At 52.7% G+C, this 16,732-nt stretch overlaps 1 protein-coding gene across 3 annotated transcripts in view; it reads left to right on the top strand.

Annotated features, from left to right (window-relative positions):
* Positions 1 to 7,369: 7,369 nt before the first annotated feature.
* NECTIN2 (nectin cell adhesion molecule 2) overlaps positions 7,370 to 16,732 on the top strand; it is a 32,501-nt gene continuing 23,138 nt past the window's right edge. For all 3 annotated transcript variants that reach the window (XM_068991754.1, XM_068991755.1, XM_068991756.1), the window contains exon 1: positions 7,370 to 7,640. In XM_068991754.1, the coding sequence (XP_068847855.1) occupies positions 7,550 to 7,640 (91 nt within the window). In that variant the 5' untranslated portion in view covers positions 7,370 to 7,549. The remainder of the gene's footprint in view (positions 7,641 to 16,732) is intronic.

A 16,732-nucleotide genomic window follows, 5' to 3' on the forward strand; every position in this document is an offset into this window, starting at 1 on the left:
AGCAATAAAGCCAAGGTCACAATAAAGCAAGTCACACACATGTTTCAGTTTCCAGTGCATATGTTACGGTTACACTGTACTGTAGTAAGTATGCAATAGTGTTCTGCCTTAAAAAAAAAAAAAAGTACATAGCTTAACTTAAGAAACACTTTGGAAAACAAAACACTTTCTTGTTAAAAATGGTAACCATCGTCTGAGCCTTCAGTGAGTCATAGTGGTCACATCAAAGGTCACTCATCAGTGACCATAACAAACAGACGAACAATGGAGAACCTTGGAATATTGCAAGAATTACCAAACGTGACACAAAGATACAAAGCGAGCAAAGGCTGTCGGGAAAATGGCACCAGTAGACACAGGGTTACCACAAACCTGTAATTTATTTTTTTTTTTAATGCAGTATCTTTGGAGCACAATAAAGTAATGTGCCATACAGAGAGGTAGGGCTGCAGAGACAGACAGGAACACAGAAAGAACTGGGATTCAGAGAGATCATTCCAGTTAGAAAGGGAGGGGGAGAAAAAAGTTTCAAAAGAGCAGCTCAGAAGCAGTGCAGGGCAGACAAGTGTGACCTTGGGCAAGTGACTTTACCTCCCTGAGTCCATCAGATAGAGATAAATCATACTTGGGCCGTGGACGGCCACTGTGAGCAGGGGGAGCAAGTGCAGTGCATGCTGGGAGGTCTCTACCAGTGACCCCACCCCTCTGTCCTCAGTTTACTCAGCCACCAGATGGACCAAGTAGCATCTATGGCCGTGGGGAGTTGAAGAGATGCTATGGGAACCTCCTTGTAGGCAACTGAGGAAATGCTCCGAGATTTCCACAACGGAAGAGCTCACATTGGCTGAATTAAGGTGCTCAAATCCCGTGATTTATTGAGTCAGATTAAAACAAACAGGAGGGACTTCCCTGGTGGCCCGGTGGTTAAGACTCCACCTTCCAACACAGGGGTCAGGGTTCAGTCCTTGGTTGGGGAACAAAGATTCCTGTCGGGTGTGGCCAAAAGATTAAAAATAAATAAATGTATAAATAAAACAAATGTGAGAAATGAGAGAGATGGGGCAGGTTAACACGCTGAGATGGGAACAAACGATCACAGTTCTGCCGCCTGAGCTTGGGGGTTCATGGGGCTCTGCTGTCCTCTCCGTGTGGTGGTGTCCCCAGGCCCAGAGTCAAGGGGCAGCAGGGCGGAGCCACACCTGGAAGCTGCCAGGGCTGCGTGGGGGGCAAATGCATTCAGCCACACCTGCAGGTGGAGGAAAACATGCCTCCTGGCCATGGCTCTCACCTCCATGACGTGAGCACAGGGCTCACCGAGCAGAGCGAGAGTCCCAGGAGTCACTTAATGACTCTCGGATAAGTGAAATGAGTCAGTCAGTCTTGTCCGACTCTTTGCAACCTCATGGACTGTAGCCCGCCAGGCTCCTCTGTCCATGGGGTTCTGCAGGCAAGAATACTGGAGTAGGTAGCCATTCCCTTCTCCAAGGGATCTTTCCGACCTAGGAATTGAACCGGGTCTCTTGCACTGCAGGTGGTTTCTTTACCATCTGAGCCACTAGGGAAGCTCAAGGACTCTCAGGTACTTGAAGCTTAATCAATCTTTCCCTCCTTCCCATGGACATTCAGCTCACATTTTTTTTTTTTTTATTGAAGTATAGTTGATTTACAATGTGTTAGTTTCCGATGTACAGCACAGTGATTCAGTTTTACATATATAGACAGTCTTTTTCGTATTCTTTTCCATTAGGATTTACCACGGAATATTGAATAGGGTTCCCTGTGTTATACGGTAGGACCTTGTTGTTTATCCATCCTATATATAATAGTTTGCATCTGCTACCCCAATCTCCCAATCCTTCCCTCCCCCACCCAGAATGGAATATCCTTTTTTAAAAATACAGCAGACACACGGAGAAATCATAGAATGATTGGGAGAATTTGATAGCTGTGAAAAGTGTTTAGTGCAAAGCCTGGCACAGAGCATGTGTTCAATATGTCTTTAGTACTGTTATTATTGTCACTCACGGAAAATGGAGGGACAGAAAGAAAAGCAAGAAAGGGAGCAGGTGGAGAGAGATACCGCATTAAGGGCAGATATTGGTGGGGGGGGCGGGATTTGGGGAACTGGAGGGGGAGGGAACAGATGGTTGGGGGAGGGGAGAGAGGGAACCCCAGGGAGAAAGGGATGCTCCGCCCAGCACCTGGTCCCCAAATTAATGAGAGGAGGGTCTTGGCCTGCCTCCCAAGAGGGCATACATTTGCATAAGATCCCTCATCTGCTTGGCATCCCAGGCAATTTGCATACAGATGGCAGCCTGTGCCCTCCTTAGTCTGACCCCTCCTCCCACCTTGGGCAAGGGTCTGGGGGAAGGGGCAGCAGGTGTGGGGGTGATGAACCACCATGATCTGGGGCTCCAGGAAATAAAGGCAAGTTCAGAGTGGACTCCTCTTGCTCCTCAACCTTCTGTGGCTCCCTTTTGCTCTCAGGACCATGAGGCACCCTTCACCTGGCATTCAGGACCTGCTAAGATGTCACCCCTCACACATACCCACCGCTCTGTCTCTCACATCTTGTGCCTTTGTGAATTTACTATTCTCCCACCTGGAATGTCCTCTCTCATTTCCCGCACTGTAACAAAGATTGCCTCTCCTTCAAAGCCAGGACATTTTTAAGAATTCCGACAAGTTTTCCCTAGTGGCGTAGACAGTAAAGAATCTGCCTGCAGTGCAGGAGATCTGGGTTTGATCCCTGAGTCTGGAAGGTCCCCTGGAGAAGGAAATAGCAACCTACTCCAGTGTTCTTGCCTGGGAAACCCCATGGACAGAGAAGCCTGGCAGGCTACAGTCCACGGGGTTGCAAACAGTCGGACACGACTGAGCAACTAACAACACTCCTTGTCCTTGGAACTTTACAGGAATTTGTGGCACCTCTGGACTCATACAGGTTTTATTAGTAAAGATGTGTTTTGTTGCAAATGACAAAAAAAAAAAGTTGTGTAAATGAAAAGGGAAAATTATTCATTCATATAACCAGGAAGGTCAAAGACTGACTACTTTCAGGCGTAGCTGGATCCAGGGGCTCAGACAGTCTCATCAGAAAGCTGGCCTGTTGCAATTCTCAGCTCTCCTGTCCTCCATGCACAGGCAGCTTCTTTTGTCTCCGGAGGCACCCAGAGTACCAGTGTTTTACCAGTTTAGCTGCTGCTGCTAAGTCGCTTCAGTCGTGTCCGACTCTGTGCGACCCCATAGACGGCAGTCCACCAGGCTCCGCCGCCCCTGGGATTCTCCAGGCAAGAATACTAGAGTAGGTTGCCATTTCCTTCTCCAATGCATGAAAGTGAAAAGTGAAGTGAAGTCGCTCAGTCGTGCCCGACTCTTAGCGACCCCATGGACTGCAGCCCACCAGGCTCCTCCGTCCATGGGATTTTCCAGGCAAGAGTACTGGAGTGGGGTGCCATTGCTTTCTCCTTTACCAGTTTAGCAACCCTCATCAAAAGAGGTGTCCCTTCCCTATTAGTTCAAGCAGACATCTCAGGGCTAATTTTCATTGGTCAGGAATGAGTCCCACCCCCATTCCTGAATCAATCCCTGTGGCCAGGGGACCCAATGCTCTGATTGGCCAGGACTGGGCCAGGCTCACTCTGAACCATAAGGGCTTAGTATGGAAGAGGTTTTGTTATTATTCAGTCGCTCATTCATGTCCAACTCTTTTCAACTCCATGGACTACATACAGTACGCCAGGCTTCCCTGTCCTTCACTATCTCCTGGAGTTTGCTCAGACTCATGTCCATTGAGTCGATGATGCCATCCAACCATATTGTTCTCTGTTGCCCCCTTCTCCTCCTGTCCTCAATCTTTCCCAGCATCAGGGTCTTTTCCAATGAGTTGGCTCTTCGCATCAGGTGGCCAAAGTATTGGAGCTTCAGCTTCAGCATCAGTCCTTCCAGTGAATATTCAGGGTGGTTTCCTTTAATGGACTTCCCTGTTGGCACTAGTGGTTAAAAATCTGCCTGTCAATGCAGCAGACATGAGAGATGCAGGTTCAAAACCTGGGTTGGGAAGATGCTCTGGAAGAGGGCTTGGCAACCCACTCCAGTATTCTTGCCTGGAGAACCCCATGGACAGAGGAGCCTGGCAGGCTACAGTCCATAGGGTCGCAAAGAGTCGGACACAACTGAAGCAACTTAGCACACATTTCCTTTAGGACTGACTGGTTAAAGGGCAGGTAAAATATAATACTTGGCATCAACTCCCTAGCTCCATCAGGAAGCCTTTGGCTCTGTGCCCCTACCTCCTAGTGGTTATGACTCTTCAGTGAAGTGTCACCTCTGAGACTCCTTGACGCTAGAAGTCAACTCCCCAGGTATGAGACTCACCCAGTCATCTGTCAACAAACACACAAGGTAGTGCTCAGCCTTATCCAAGTCCCTTTTTGCATGTGACTAGGGGCATGAAATTCCAGCCTACTGGGGCTTATCTCCTGGGCTCACCACAGCTCACAAAGAAGAGCCAGGAGACAGTTGAGCACACTCCTTGACAGGCTTGGAGAAGAGTGGGTGCTAAAGGGGGGAACGTCCTGGAGAAACTCTTCGTGGGGACTGGTTATTTTGTCCAAGGGAGGAATGGGGGAAGAGGGCAGAATTTCACGAAGCAAATCAGTAGCAAAGTTGGCACTAACCCCAGAGATCCTGGCCCTCTAGTCTGGCCCCAGATTGCCAGAGTTCTAGAGAGAATTTACTATGCACCTACGGTCATTCTTCTTTATCTAGAGGATACATTCCAAGACCCCAGTGGATGTGTGGATTGTACTGAACCCTACATATACAGTGTTTTGTGTTTTTTTCTATATACACATCCCTGTGACAAACTTTCATCTATAAATAATGACAGCAAGAGAATGTCCAAATTGCTAGCATCACTACTCTTGTGTTTGCGGCCATTATTAAATAAAATGAGGGTCATTTGGACATCAGCCCCGTGACACCACTGCAATCCATCTGACAATGCAACTGGCTACTAAGTGACTCAGAGGCAGGTAGTGTATAAGCACTGGATAGAGGGATGATTTATGTTTAGGGCTCGAGACTTCATCATGCCTCTCAGAATGGTTAAAAACCGATGGATTTTTATTTCTGGAATTTTCCGTTTGATATTTTTGGACTGGGGTTGACGCGGGGTAACTGAAACTGCAGATAAGGGCAGGGGGGAGGTGACGACTGTATTTGTCCAGCTGACCTCATGCCAGGCTGAGAGACACACCATGGGAAGGTCCTAGCCTGCTACTTCCTTGCTGGGAGGCATGGGGGCAGAGAATCTCTGTATGCTCTGTGTGCTTTTCAGTGAAATGGGGATCATGAAATCTCCCTTCGTGCGATTTTTGTGTGGAATTAACTAACAAGTGGGCATCTCTGGTGGCTCAGCTGGTAAAGAATCTGCCTGCAATGCTTCTCCCCTGGAGAAGGAAACGGCAATCCACTCCAGTATTCTTGCCCAGAGAATCCCATTGTCAGAGGAGCCTGGCGGGCTACAGTCCATGGGGTCGCAGGAGTCAGACACGACTTAGTGACTAAACCACCACCAACTGACAAGTAGCCAACTCTTTGACTTTGGATCCAGTCACTTCTTTCTTTGTGCCTCAGTTTCCTCATCACATAGGGTGCTGTGGGGGGTTATTTGAGATAATACAGCGGACTTGGATTAACACCGGGCACATAGTCAGTGCTAAATACATTTATTAACAGTATTATTACCAAGATGTGAATGCCAGTCAGTAAGAGTCTCCACTACTTAAGATCTTGCATTTCTGGGTAGGAAAACTCAGGTGTGTGGCAGGTGGGAAGGGAGGGCAAGTCTATGGGGGTCCTCTTGGGAGGGCCCGAAGCATCAGCCCCCAGCTTATCAGCTACTTTTCCGAGGAACTGGAACCAAGTGATTTCAAGCGCTCAATGGCATCGTCTCCCTCAGCCTCCTGCTTGCCGCCCTCGTCCCTACACGCTGGGCGGCCTCACCAGCTCCCCCGGGCAGTCCAAGGAATGTGAAGAGGTAGGTGGGGGAGGGGAGGAGCGGGAGCCGCCGGGGAGAGACAAAGGGGCCGAGTCAGAGCGAGAGACACAAAGACGCGAGGAGGTTGGGAAGATAGGAGAAGTGGGACAAGGACACGGGGAGGGAACTAGTCAAGTCTGGAGGCCCGATCGTAACCCAACCCCGCAGGGCCAGCCGACCGCTGGGAGCGGTCTGTGCTGCCCCCTGGCGGAAGATTGCAGTAAGGCGCTGGTGCGGACAAGATGCAGGAGGAGAGGGCTGCGGAACGCAGAGAGGTCAAGAGAGACGGAGAGAGAAACCAGACACACCGAGAAACACAGGGAAGAGAAAGACACAGAGACAGAAACCCACAGAGTGACAGGGGTAGAAACAGACACAGATGCAGGGAGCGAGAGAGACAGAGCCAGAGTCCAAGGGATGAAAAAAGACAAGAACCAAGTGACACAGAGACAGTGATAGAAAGACCATCAGGAAGAAAGAGACCAGAAACACAAAGCGACACAGAAACGTGAAAACTGAAAGACCCAGAGATAAACACAGGGACGGAAAAAGAGGCAGAGAGACTCACAAAGACAGAGACACTAAAAGACAGGAATCTAAAAAGACACGACGCGGCGACTCCCAAAGTCTCAGGCAGAGATTAGAAAGACATGAGGATAGGCTGAGATGCGGACAGACCTGCCAGACAAGACAGTGAGCTCGGGGCGAGAACGGGGAAAGACGCTAAGCGGGGAAGGGGGTGGAGTCTCGGCATGTGGGCGGGGCCCCAGAGGGGCGGGTCTATAGAAAACCACGTGCCTCACGCATGTGTGTCCAGATGGCCCTATCCAATACTAAAGGGGGCGGGGCCGAGGCCTGAGCAAACTGAACTCCTGAGGGGCAGGGCCGACTACGGGGAGAACGAATGGGCAGGGCCATGCCTGAGGGCGGGACTTCGTGGAAGCGGAGACAGTTGGAAGCGCTGTACTTGCCCTGTTAGACAGGGGGCGGGGCTCGAGGGCAATTTAGCTGTGTAAAGGGGCGTGGCTATAGCACTAAGGGGCGGGGTTTGCCTGGAGAGGGCAAAGAGAGAATTCTGGGGCATGGAGGCCGGCGATCATTGTCCTGGGAGGCAGCGGGTGTAGAATCCTGGGAAGGGGAGGGAGAGGAATGCTGGGGGTGCGGGGCGAGCGTAGAATCCTGGGCAGAGACAGACATGGAATCCCAGGAGGGGGCGGGGTCTGACCTGCCTGAGGGGGCGTGGCCGGAGCCAGATCGGCTCGGTGAGGAGGGGAGAAAGGGGGTGGGTCCTGTGACGTCAGTTAGTCCGAAGCCAGAAAGAATCTAAGGGCCAGGGTCGCTGAGCCCGAGAACCGGACCTCGACAGCAGAGCCGAGAAAGCCGAGCGCCGCGGGAACCGGCCGGGAGCCGGAGCCACTCAGGCACCTACTCGTCTGCCCAGGCGATTGGCGCACGCAGAGTGGCCCTCAGGCCCCTGCCCGGGCCCAGTCCCTCCCCGGGCCCCCCATGGCCCGGGCCGCAGCCCTCCGGCCGTTGAGATTGTCGCCGCCGACGCTGCCGCTACTGCCGTTGCTGCTGCTCCTGGTCCGGGAAACCGGTGAGAGAACGCAGACGCCTCCCCGGCGCGCGCGAAACCATCCTTTTGCCTACCCCCAGCAGGAGGGTCGCGATGATAAGGCGAGACTACCCCCATCTCTCCTCTCAGAGTTGGGAGTCTGAGGCCCGGGGAGAATTGAGGGCAGGGAGCCAGATGTCTTCATAGGGGCGGGCGGGGAGCTCAGACTTTGGGCCCCTAACAGGGCCAAGAATGATAATTAGGACGACCTGGGGAAGGGCTTAAGGGCTCCAACCCCGGGCCCCAGGGTGCTGAAGGCTCTGACTCCTGGGCCCGGAAAACAAGGAACTCCTGGGCCCCAGAAGAAATAGGGGCTGAGGGCTCTATCTCGGGTCCCAAGGAGAATGAAGGCTAGGGGCTCCGTCTACCGGGGTCCTGGTAGAACTGGGGTCAGGAAGGGCTCGAACTTGTGGGTTCCAGATTGTGAGCAGGGTTCTCCGTCTCTAGGGTCCCAGACAGAACTGGGGGGAGAAGAGGCCAAAAGGCCCTCTCTCCTGGGCTCCAGATTTAATTGTGGGCAATGGAATGTCCTGGAATTCAGATATAAATGTGGGCAGGAACTCTGTCTCTTAGGTTCTAGATATAATGAAGAGCCAGAGGCCCTGTCTGAAAGCTGGAGGCTCGGTCGGCCTGTGTCCCGCGTAGACTAAGGAGGCAGAGTCCTGCCGTCTGGGACCTTTCCCGTTCCTTGTGAGCGATCGGCGGGGACATCCCTGGGGAAGTTTTCCGGGTTTCACTTTAGTCGAGCCGGGGCAGGGCGGGGGCGGGAGCTCTCCACGGTCCCCGTTCCGGATTCCCGGTTTCGGGGGACTTCTCTCCTCTCGTCGCGCCTTTGTCCTCAGAGCCGCAGCGGGAGGTGGACGTGAGGAGACGCCGCCCTAATCCGCTGTCTCTCCCTCCGCTGTGCCCACTTCCCCGCCCCCCTCCGCGACTCCTGTTTCCTCCACCTCCCCTAGGGGAGGGGTACATCCCCAGGAGTGGGAGGGGCTTCGAGGAAACAGGTGAGGGAGGCTCTCGCCCTTCCTCTTTGCAGGTGACCCGGTTGTTTATTCCCAGCTAGAAACTCACGATACTGGAGTTTCACAGACGTTTGCCAGAAAGTGCGAGGGAGCTCCTGGGAGCCCTAGATCTTTTTTTCCCCCAGCCTGTCTCTGAATGGTCTCCCAGTTTGAACCCAGAGCGGGGGCACTGACTTTTCCTTCCGCCTGTTTCTCCCTCTGCGTCAGAAACAGTGAGATAAAATCAGAACCTGCCACCTCTGGCAGAATGCTCAGAATCCTCCCCACCTTGGGCCAGGCGTTGACTTCGTGATCTCGCAGAAGGCTCTCAATCGCCCTAAGGGACAGGTCCAGTTCCTGTTCCCATTCGACAGATGAGGAAACAGAGGCTTAGAAAGGACAAGCCACTTTCCCAGCATCCTCAGCCAGTGTGCAGACTTCAGAGTCTTTCTTGGCTCTGCCCTACATGGTGGGCTCCAGAAAGTGCCTCTGAGTCTCCATTCCCTGCTTTGGAAAACTGAGATAACAGTTCCATCCCAGCAGGGACACTGGGGGCGGGGGGGGGGGGGGCGGGGCGGGGAGTAGGTTCAGAGACCCCACTGATCCCCGGAGGAAGCTCTTAGCACCTGAGGAGGAGAGCGTCCCCCTTCCCCACACTCCATCCTTGAGCCTTTGTGCCCTGCTCTCTCTCATCTCTGCCTCTTTCCTTCCCTCCTTCCCTTCCTCCTCTTTTCCGTCTCTCCCTCCCCTCCTTCCCTCACTTTCTCTCCCCCTCTTCCTCTCTCCATTTCTCACCCTCTCCCTGTCTGCTCCTCTGGCTCTCTAATCTCTCTCCAAGCTCTTTCTCTCCTCCTTTTTCACCCTCTCTCTCCCTCTCCTTTCCATCCATCTCTGTTTCCCTGCCCCTGGCTCCTCTAACTTCCCCCTCCTTGGCCTCCAAGGAATGAGGGTGCACCACCTGGGCTTCTTGCCGGGCCGGCCCCCCTCCCCAGTCCTCCCGGGCTTTCACTGCTCATCCATGTCAGCCAGGCAGCCCCACGTAGCGGAGGGGGATGGGAGGAGAGGGGACTGCCGGCCTGCTGTCTCTTCTCATTAGGGAAGGAGAACTGGACAGGGGAGAAGTAGGGGTGGGTCTGCTCACATCCTGCGGGGCAGTAGAGGGGCAAGAGGAATTCAGGGAGAGGCTGGAGATACACACATGGGGACAGAGGCCAATAGAGGGAGGGTGTCAAATTTAGGGACGGTGTCAGAGACGCACATAGAAATGGAGCGGAGAGATGGGGGATGGAATCCAGCCACAGGGATGGGGGCAGAGAAAGAGGGGGCAGGGGAAAGGGAGCTGGGAAGACATCTCGAGAAAGGCAGGAGCAGCAGAAAAAGACAGGTTTTGTGACAGTTGGGGGGGGGCCTAAAAGACCCAAGCCGGTCAGTGATGGTGATGGGATGACCCAGGGTGGTCAGGGCACAGGCCAGCCTCAAGGCCTCAGTATGTGGGGGCCACGAGCGGTGGTAGACACGGGAGGGACAGGGAGTTGGGCAGGCTGGCTAGCTCCCCCGCCCCCACCAGGGACGCTGTTGCATTTTTAATGTCCCAACGATGCTGAGAAATGGAGCAAGAGGACGAGGAGGAGAAAAGCGGACCCAGCAAGATGGCCCAGCGGAGAGAAAGTATGTCAGGGGTGTGGAGAAACATGCAGAGATGGTGAGACCCAGGGAGGCAGAGGGTCAGAGCCACGGAGAATCAGAGATCCTGAGAGACAGAGACCAGAAACCTGGAGAGATTAGAGACCCCAGGAATCGGTGCCGGGAGCCAGATCCCAGACACAAGGAGACCCCCAGACCCAGAAGATCCAGACCTCAGAGGTCGGAGTACAGAAGAAAGAGAATATGCACAGATAGGGTCTCTTGGGCCTGGTGAAAATGACCTGAAATTGATTGTGGTCATGGAGGCACAAATGTAGGAGTTTACTAACAGTCATGGAACCAGACACTTTGCATGGGCGAATCATATGGTATGGGAACTGTATCTCAATAAAACTTTCAGAGAGAGACGGACGGACAGACATAGAGAGCAGAGACTAGGGACTCCTGGGAGACACAGAGAGGCAGACTGGGAACCCTGAGAACCGGAGACAGAGACACAAGAGGTCAGAGACAGGACCTGTGAAAGGGAGGGCCAGAGTCTCAGAGACAGCAGTGTTTTGGTGTAAACTTGTCCTGGGCAGAACAGTGGGCTGGGGTTCTGTCTGAGGGGCTCAGCCAGGAAGAACAGTCCTAGAGATTCACCCCCAGAAGCATCAGACTCCACAGGGGAGACCTTCAGTAGGGGTGGAGTCCCTGCAGAAAGGCAGAAAATCACAGACCAGGGAGGGGAATGATGACCATCCCCCGAGCTGAGTGATGACCACCATCAGAGAGGTGGGCTGGGGGAGGCAGGTGAAGAAGTGCAGACCCAGACAGACAGCCCAATATCTTGGCTGCTTCTGCTCAACAACACCCGCCGCCCCCCCAACCCGCGCAACCAAACCGGCTCCTGGATGTCCGCTGTGGGGGTGGGCACCATGATTAATGCAATTAATTAATTAAGGAGGTAGCTAAGGCAGCAGCTGAGGCCAGCACTCCAAGCACGCTGGCCTTCAAGGGCCAGCTGGCGTCCGCCACACCCTGTGGTCAGAGGGCAGGTCATGATACCTTGTAGGTCTGGAGAGGGTGAGCCAAGCCGGGAGGAGCCAGCCAGGCAGGCAGGAACCCAGGAGTCCAGGCCCCCAGCCCCTTCCTCTCAGCCCTGATTTCCCCTTCCCAGATCTCAGGGTCTCAGGCTCTGGGTCTCTGTCCCCACCCGCCCAAAGGATTTCCCTGGGCTCACACAATGCCCTGGGCTGCCCCTGCCCTGCCACCACAGGAAGCCTGGCATGCCAGGCCACAGGCAGGGGAAGTGTGTCTGGGGACCCAGGTGACACCCCATGAAGCTGTCACCAGCCTGGCTCGCCGAGGAAAGCTGAGGGCGGCTGGTGTTCCCACGGCCACACCCTCCCCCACTGTGCTGCTGACCATGTTCTGGCCAAGGCCAGGGCACAGGCTCCCGCCCAACAGTGTCCTGGACACTAGGGCCTGAACTCCAGGCCAACCTTCCTCCTGGCTTCATTTCTCCCGCCTCTGCCTGAAACGCAAAACATCTGGGCATCAGCCAATACACCTTGTTCCCCTCACCACCCACCCCTGCCCCACAGCTGGTCAGCCTCCGTGTCCCAACCATTCCAACTTCTGAATGTGTTTCCAATCCAGTTCATCCTCCATCCCCATTGCCCTGACCCCTGAAGCCTGGCCCCAGTCCATTCTGAGGGTTCTTTCTAAAGCACAAATCTAACCCTGTCCCTCCCCCTGCCTATAACTCTCTATGGCTCCCTAGTGCCCCTAAGAAAAAGCCCAAACTCTGACTCAGCCTCAGCCTCTGTCATCTAATGCACTGTTGCTTCCCCATCGCCACCTCATGCATTCACTCAGCACATTTCTGGACATCTTACAGTGTGCCAGGTACTCTTCTAGGCTCTGGGAATACAGCAGGAACCAAGGCTCAGACGGCAGAGAATCTGCCTGCCAATGCAGGAGACCCGGGTTTGATCCCTGAGTCGGGAAGATCCGCTGGAGAAGGGAATGGCTACCCACTCCAGTATTCTTGCCCGGAGAATTCCATGGACAGAGGAGCCTGGCAGGCTACAGTCCATGGGATCGCAAAGAGTCGGACATGACTGAAGGACTAACACTTTCAAGACAAAGATCCCTGCCCCCAGAACTAATGTTCTAGCGGGAAGGGAATTTCTGTTCTCATTAGGGTGGTCAGGGAATGCCCCAGAGCAAAGATCTGAAGGGAGTGAGGGAGGGGAAAGTATTCCAGGATGAGAGAACAGCAAGTGCAGAGGCCCTGAGATGGGACTTGCCTGGCATGTCTGAGAAATGGTGAGGAGGATGCCGTGTCTGGAGCAGGGTGAGCCAAGGGGAGAGGGTGAGAGATGAGATCAGAAAGAGGACGTGCACAGGTCACACAGGACCTTGTGGGCTGCTGTAAAGACTTGAGCTTTTTTTGTTTTCTGAGTGAGGAGAGAGCCATAGAAGGAGACCCTTCTCTGCATGTGGGAACTGCAGGGGGCACCTGCAGCCCTCCATGGCAAGGGAGGGGGTGTGTGTGGGATGACCTAGGGGAGAGATGCCGCTGGCTTAGACCAGGATACGGGTAATGCAGGGGTCAGACCTGGTCCACTTGAAGATATATTTTGAAGAAGAAGCTGATGGGATTTCCTGATGGATTGCAATGGGGGTTGAGAAAGAAAAAGTGGAGTCAGATATGACTCCAAAGCTTCCATCCTAAACCTTTTACTGAGGTGGAAAGACCTAAAAGATGGGCCGTTAACCATATGGGGGCTGAACCATGCTATTCATTCATTCAAAATGAGACGTTTAGAATGGGGATCGTGGAGCCTTGGAATTTTAGAACCTCCTTCATTTCACATGTATGCAGCATCTACCAGGAGCAGGTCTCTGGTGCAGGTCTTGAGGGTACCCCTGTGAACAAGACCAGGCAAAGAATTCCTACCCTCCAGGAGCTCAGGAGGGTCATAAGAACCTGGTGTGTGAGATGGGGAGATGGGTGCAGGGTGAGGGGTTGCTGAGGGCCAGCTAGTCAGAAAGAGGAGGGGTGTATGGCCATCCAGGACAGTATTGGTGATAAAAGACATTCCTGAGAAGCTTGCCCCACAGGAAGCTAAAAGTGGGGTTTTTATTTAATTAGTTAATTCATTTATTTCAGAGATTGAACCAACCAGAGATTGAACCCCTGCCCTCGGCAGTGAAACCACAGAGTCCTAACCACTAAGCTGCCAAGAAATCCCCCAAATTGTTTTATTTTTTTTCCTTTTTTTTAATCTTCTGAAGCTACCAGGGCCACTCAAGTTGCAGGAGGACAGCCTCCCTCAGAAGAGAGGTGTGAACCCCAGGCCACGACAGTGAAAGCCCGGGTCCTAACTACTGGGCAACCAGGGAACTCCCCAGAAGACAGGCAACTGGCAGCCACAGGATTTCCTTAGGACAAGAAATCTGAGTCCCCAAAGGGACCCAGTGACCCAGAGCGAGGTGTGGGGCTCCATGGGCTGGAGCTTGGCTTCCCTTGGGAAGGGTCTCCTCCTCCAGGAAGCCCTCCTGCCCTTCCCCTCGGCTGGGTCAGGCCCCTGCTTTAGGTCCTCCCCTCCACCCCCAGCCCTGCCCCCCGACCCGACTGTCTGTGCAGTCTCTCCCCTCTCCTGGAATGTCAACTCCTAGAGGACTTGTCCTGACACATCTGTGAAATGTACAGCCAGAACAAATCTTGATATTTATTCAACAGGGTTTTTTTGGTTGTTTTTTTCCCCAACAGTATTGATTGAGCACCTACTATAACCACGCCCTGGTGTGGGCTCTAGGGATACAGTAAGCAACAAGATAGACAAATTCCCGTCCTCAGGGACTGACTCTCTAGTACCTGGGGTCACCGTGTTGAGCAACTATTTGTTGCCCACTGGTTGGCATAGGCTGGAAAAGGATGGCTGGCAGGAAGGTTCTACCACTCAAGCCCTTGAAGTTCTCAATCTTTGCTTTAGCCAAGTTCTTCTCCAAGTGAAGAACCCTCAATGGTTCCCACTTACCTCAAGCAGAAAATTTAAACCCTCATCCCCACCCTACGTCTCTTCTGCGGCTCATGGCCTGGGTGTTTTTCCCTGACTGAGTTCCCATCCCTCCTCACCCAGCTCAAAATGGGCAGAGGCTGTGGGAACTCTTGTCTCATCCTCAGCGCCTTTGGGGGCCACGCAGGGTCCTGGCACCTTGAGGCAAGGGGGTGACCCTGCCTCAGCTCCACCCAACTGCTGCCCCCAGGGTCTCATATCCTGATTTTTGTCTGGATTTGACCTCCAGACCTTTCTGTGCTGCTAGGTCACTTCAGAAACTAGGCTACCTGAGCCAAAAGTAACTGAGGGAGCTGGACTTGGCCGGTAGCATGCGGCTGTCTGCCCCGCTTGACTCCACCTGGTGTGCCTGCCCTCTGAGGAACCTACGGGAGAAAATCATGCCACGGCCTCATCGCCAGGGACCCTCCAGGGTTGCTCAAACATTCCCATTTTACAGATGGAGGAGATCAGGCTCAAAACAAAGTCACCCGGGGACTCCCCTGGTGGCCCAGTGGCTGGGAGACTCCATGCTGCCAACGCACAGGGCCCCGGTCCGATCCCTGGTCAGGGAACTAGATCCCGCATGCCGCAGCTGGGTTGCCACGCCATAGCTAAAGATCCCGCATGGCACAGTGAAGATGGAAGATCCCACATGCTGAAACCAGGACCTGGTGCAGCCAAATAAATAAATATTAAAAAAAAAAAGTCACCCATCTAAAAGGGCACAGAGCCAGCAGGAAGCCCCTAGCCATCTGCTCCAGGGTCGCACACATGACACTCTGCAGTGTGGTCCCTCCAGAGGGGAGGATGCCCATATCTCAAGGTGGCCCCCCCCGGGTTTGAGTTGCAAGATATATGTAGGGATTCCACGAGATGATATGTGTGTCACACGGCCTTCACTGATGGCTTCTTTTGAGCAGTGCCTACAATGGGTCCTGCCTGAAGGACTGCCTTCTTTTGGGGACCCTCTCACTAGGGTCACTGTTAATGTTCCCTGGATTCCTGTGGGAGGCCAGCCGCTGCACACATGCCTCCCCTCACATCTCGGTCTTGCCTCACATCTTGCCTCAGAGCTGGTGTCAAGGGCTACTTGTAATTATACTTAGCTGGTTATGTTTATTTACCAAGCACTGATCTTGCGCTTCCTGGGGCCCTGTGTGCTAAGTGCTCAACAAACATCCTTTAATCCTTAAACAGCAACTCCTAGGAGGTGGGCACCATTATTACCCTCCCCTTTACTCTGATGCTGGGAGGGTTTGGGGGCAGGAGGAGAAGGGGACGACAGAGGATGAGATGGCTGGATGGCATCACTGACTTGATGGACGTGAGTTTGAGTGAACTCCAGGAGTTGGTGATGGACAGGGAGGCCTGGTGTGCTGCAGTTCGTGGGGTCACAAAGAGTCGGACACGACTGAGCGACTGAACTGAACTGAACTGAGCTTACAGCTGAGGAAACTGGGGCACAGAGAGGTTAAACAACTTGTCCAATGTCACACAGCCAGTAAGCGGCAGAGCTAGGATTCGAAGGCACACAGTCTGTGCTCTCAGTCCCCATGATTTACTGCCTTGCACAGTAAAAATAAAAAAAAAAATTCACCTTAAAAAATTATTAATGCATTCATTTGGCTGCGTTGGGTCATAGGGTTAGAGTCAGGGATGTGGCATGTGGGATCTAGTTCCCTGGCAAGGGATTGAACCTGGGCCCCTGCATTGAGAACGTGAAGTCTTAGCCACTAGACCACCAGTGGAAGTTCCTGGAGAAACATTTATTTTTATGTTTGTTTTTTATTAAAAGTCAGAAAACAAATGATGAACTGAGAAATAAAAGACATATATTTAGACAAAAACTGGCATGGAAATATTCACAGTAGGTTTGTTCATAATCACTGAAAGGTGAGTACAACTCAGTTGTCCATCAGCTGCTAAATGAATAAACAAAATGTGGTCAGTCTGTACAGTGGAATATTACTGAGCCGTAAAAAGGAACCAAGGCACTGATCCATGTTACTGCCTGAGTACACCTTGAAAACATTGCCGAGTGAAAGAAAGTAAACACAAAAGGCCACATATTTTATGATTTGATTTATGTGATATGCCCAGAAGAGACAAATCTCTAGACAAAAAGTAGATTACTGATTGTTAGTGACTGGGGGATGGGAGGTGCAATTGACTGTATAATGGGTACATGGGTTTCTTTGGGGCATTGTAACAATGTCCTAAACTTGATTATGGCAATGGATACACAACTCCTGTGAATATATGAAAAGCCACTGACTCGTACATTTTTAATGGATAAATGGGAATTAATCTCACTAAGGCTGTTAATAGAAAAAAAAAAAACAGGCTCAGAGGGTTGTAGGTTTTATAGAAACGTGAGAGA

The sequence above is a fragment of the Capricornis sumatraensis genome, chromosome 20 (genome assembly GCF_032405125.1).
Source record: "Capricornis sumatraensis isolate serow.1 chromosome 20, serow.2, whole genome shotgun sequence".
NCBI classification, from domain to species: Eukaryota; Metazoa; Chordata; class Mammalia; order Artiodactyla; family Bovidae; genus Capricornis; species Capricornis sumatraensis.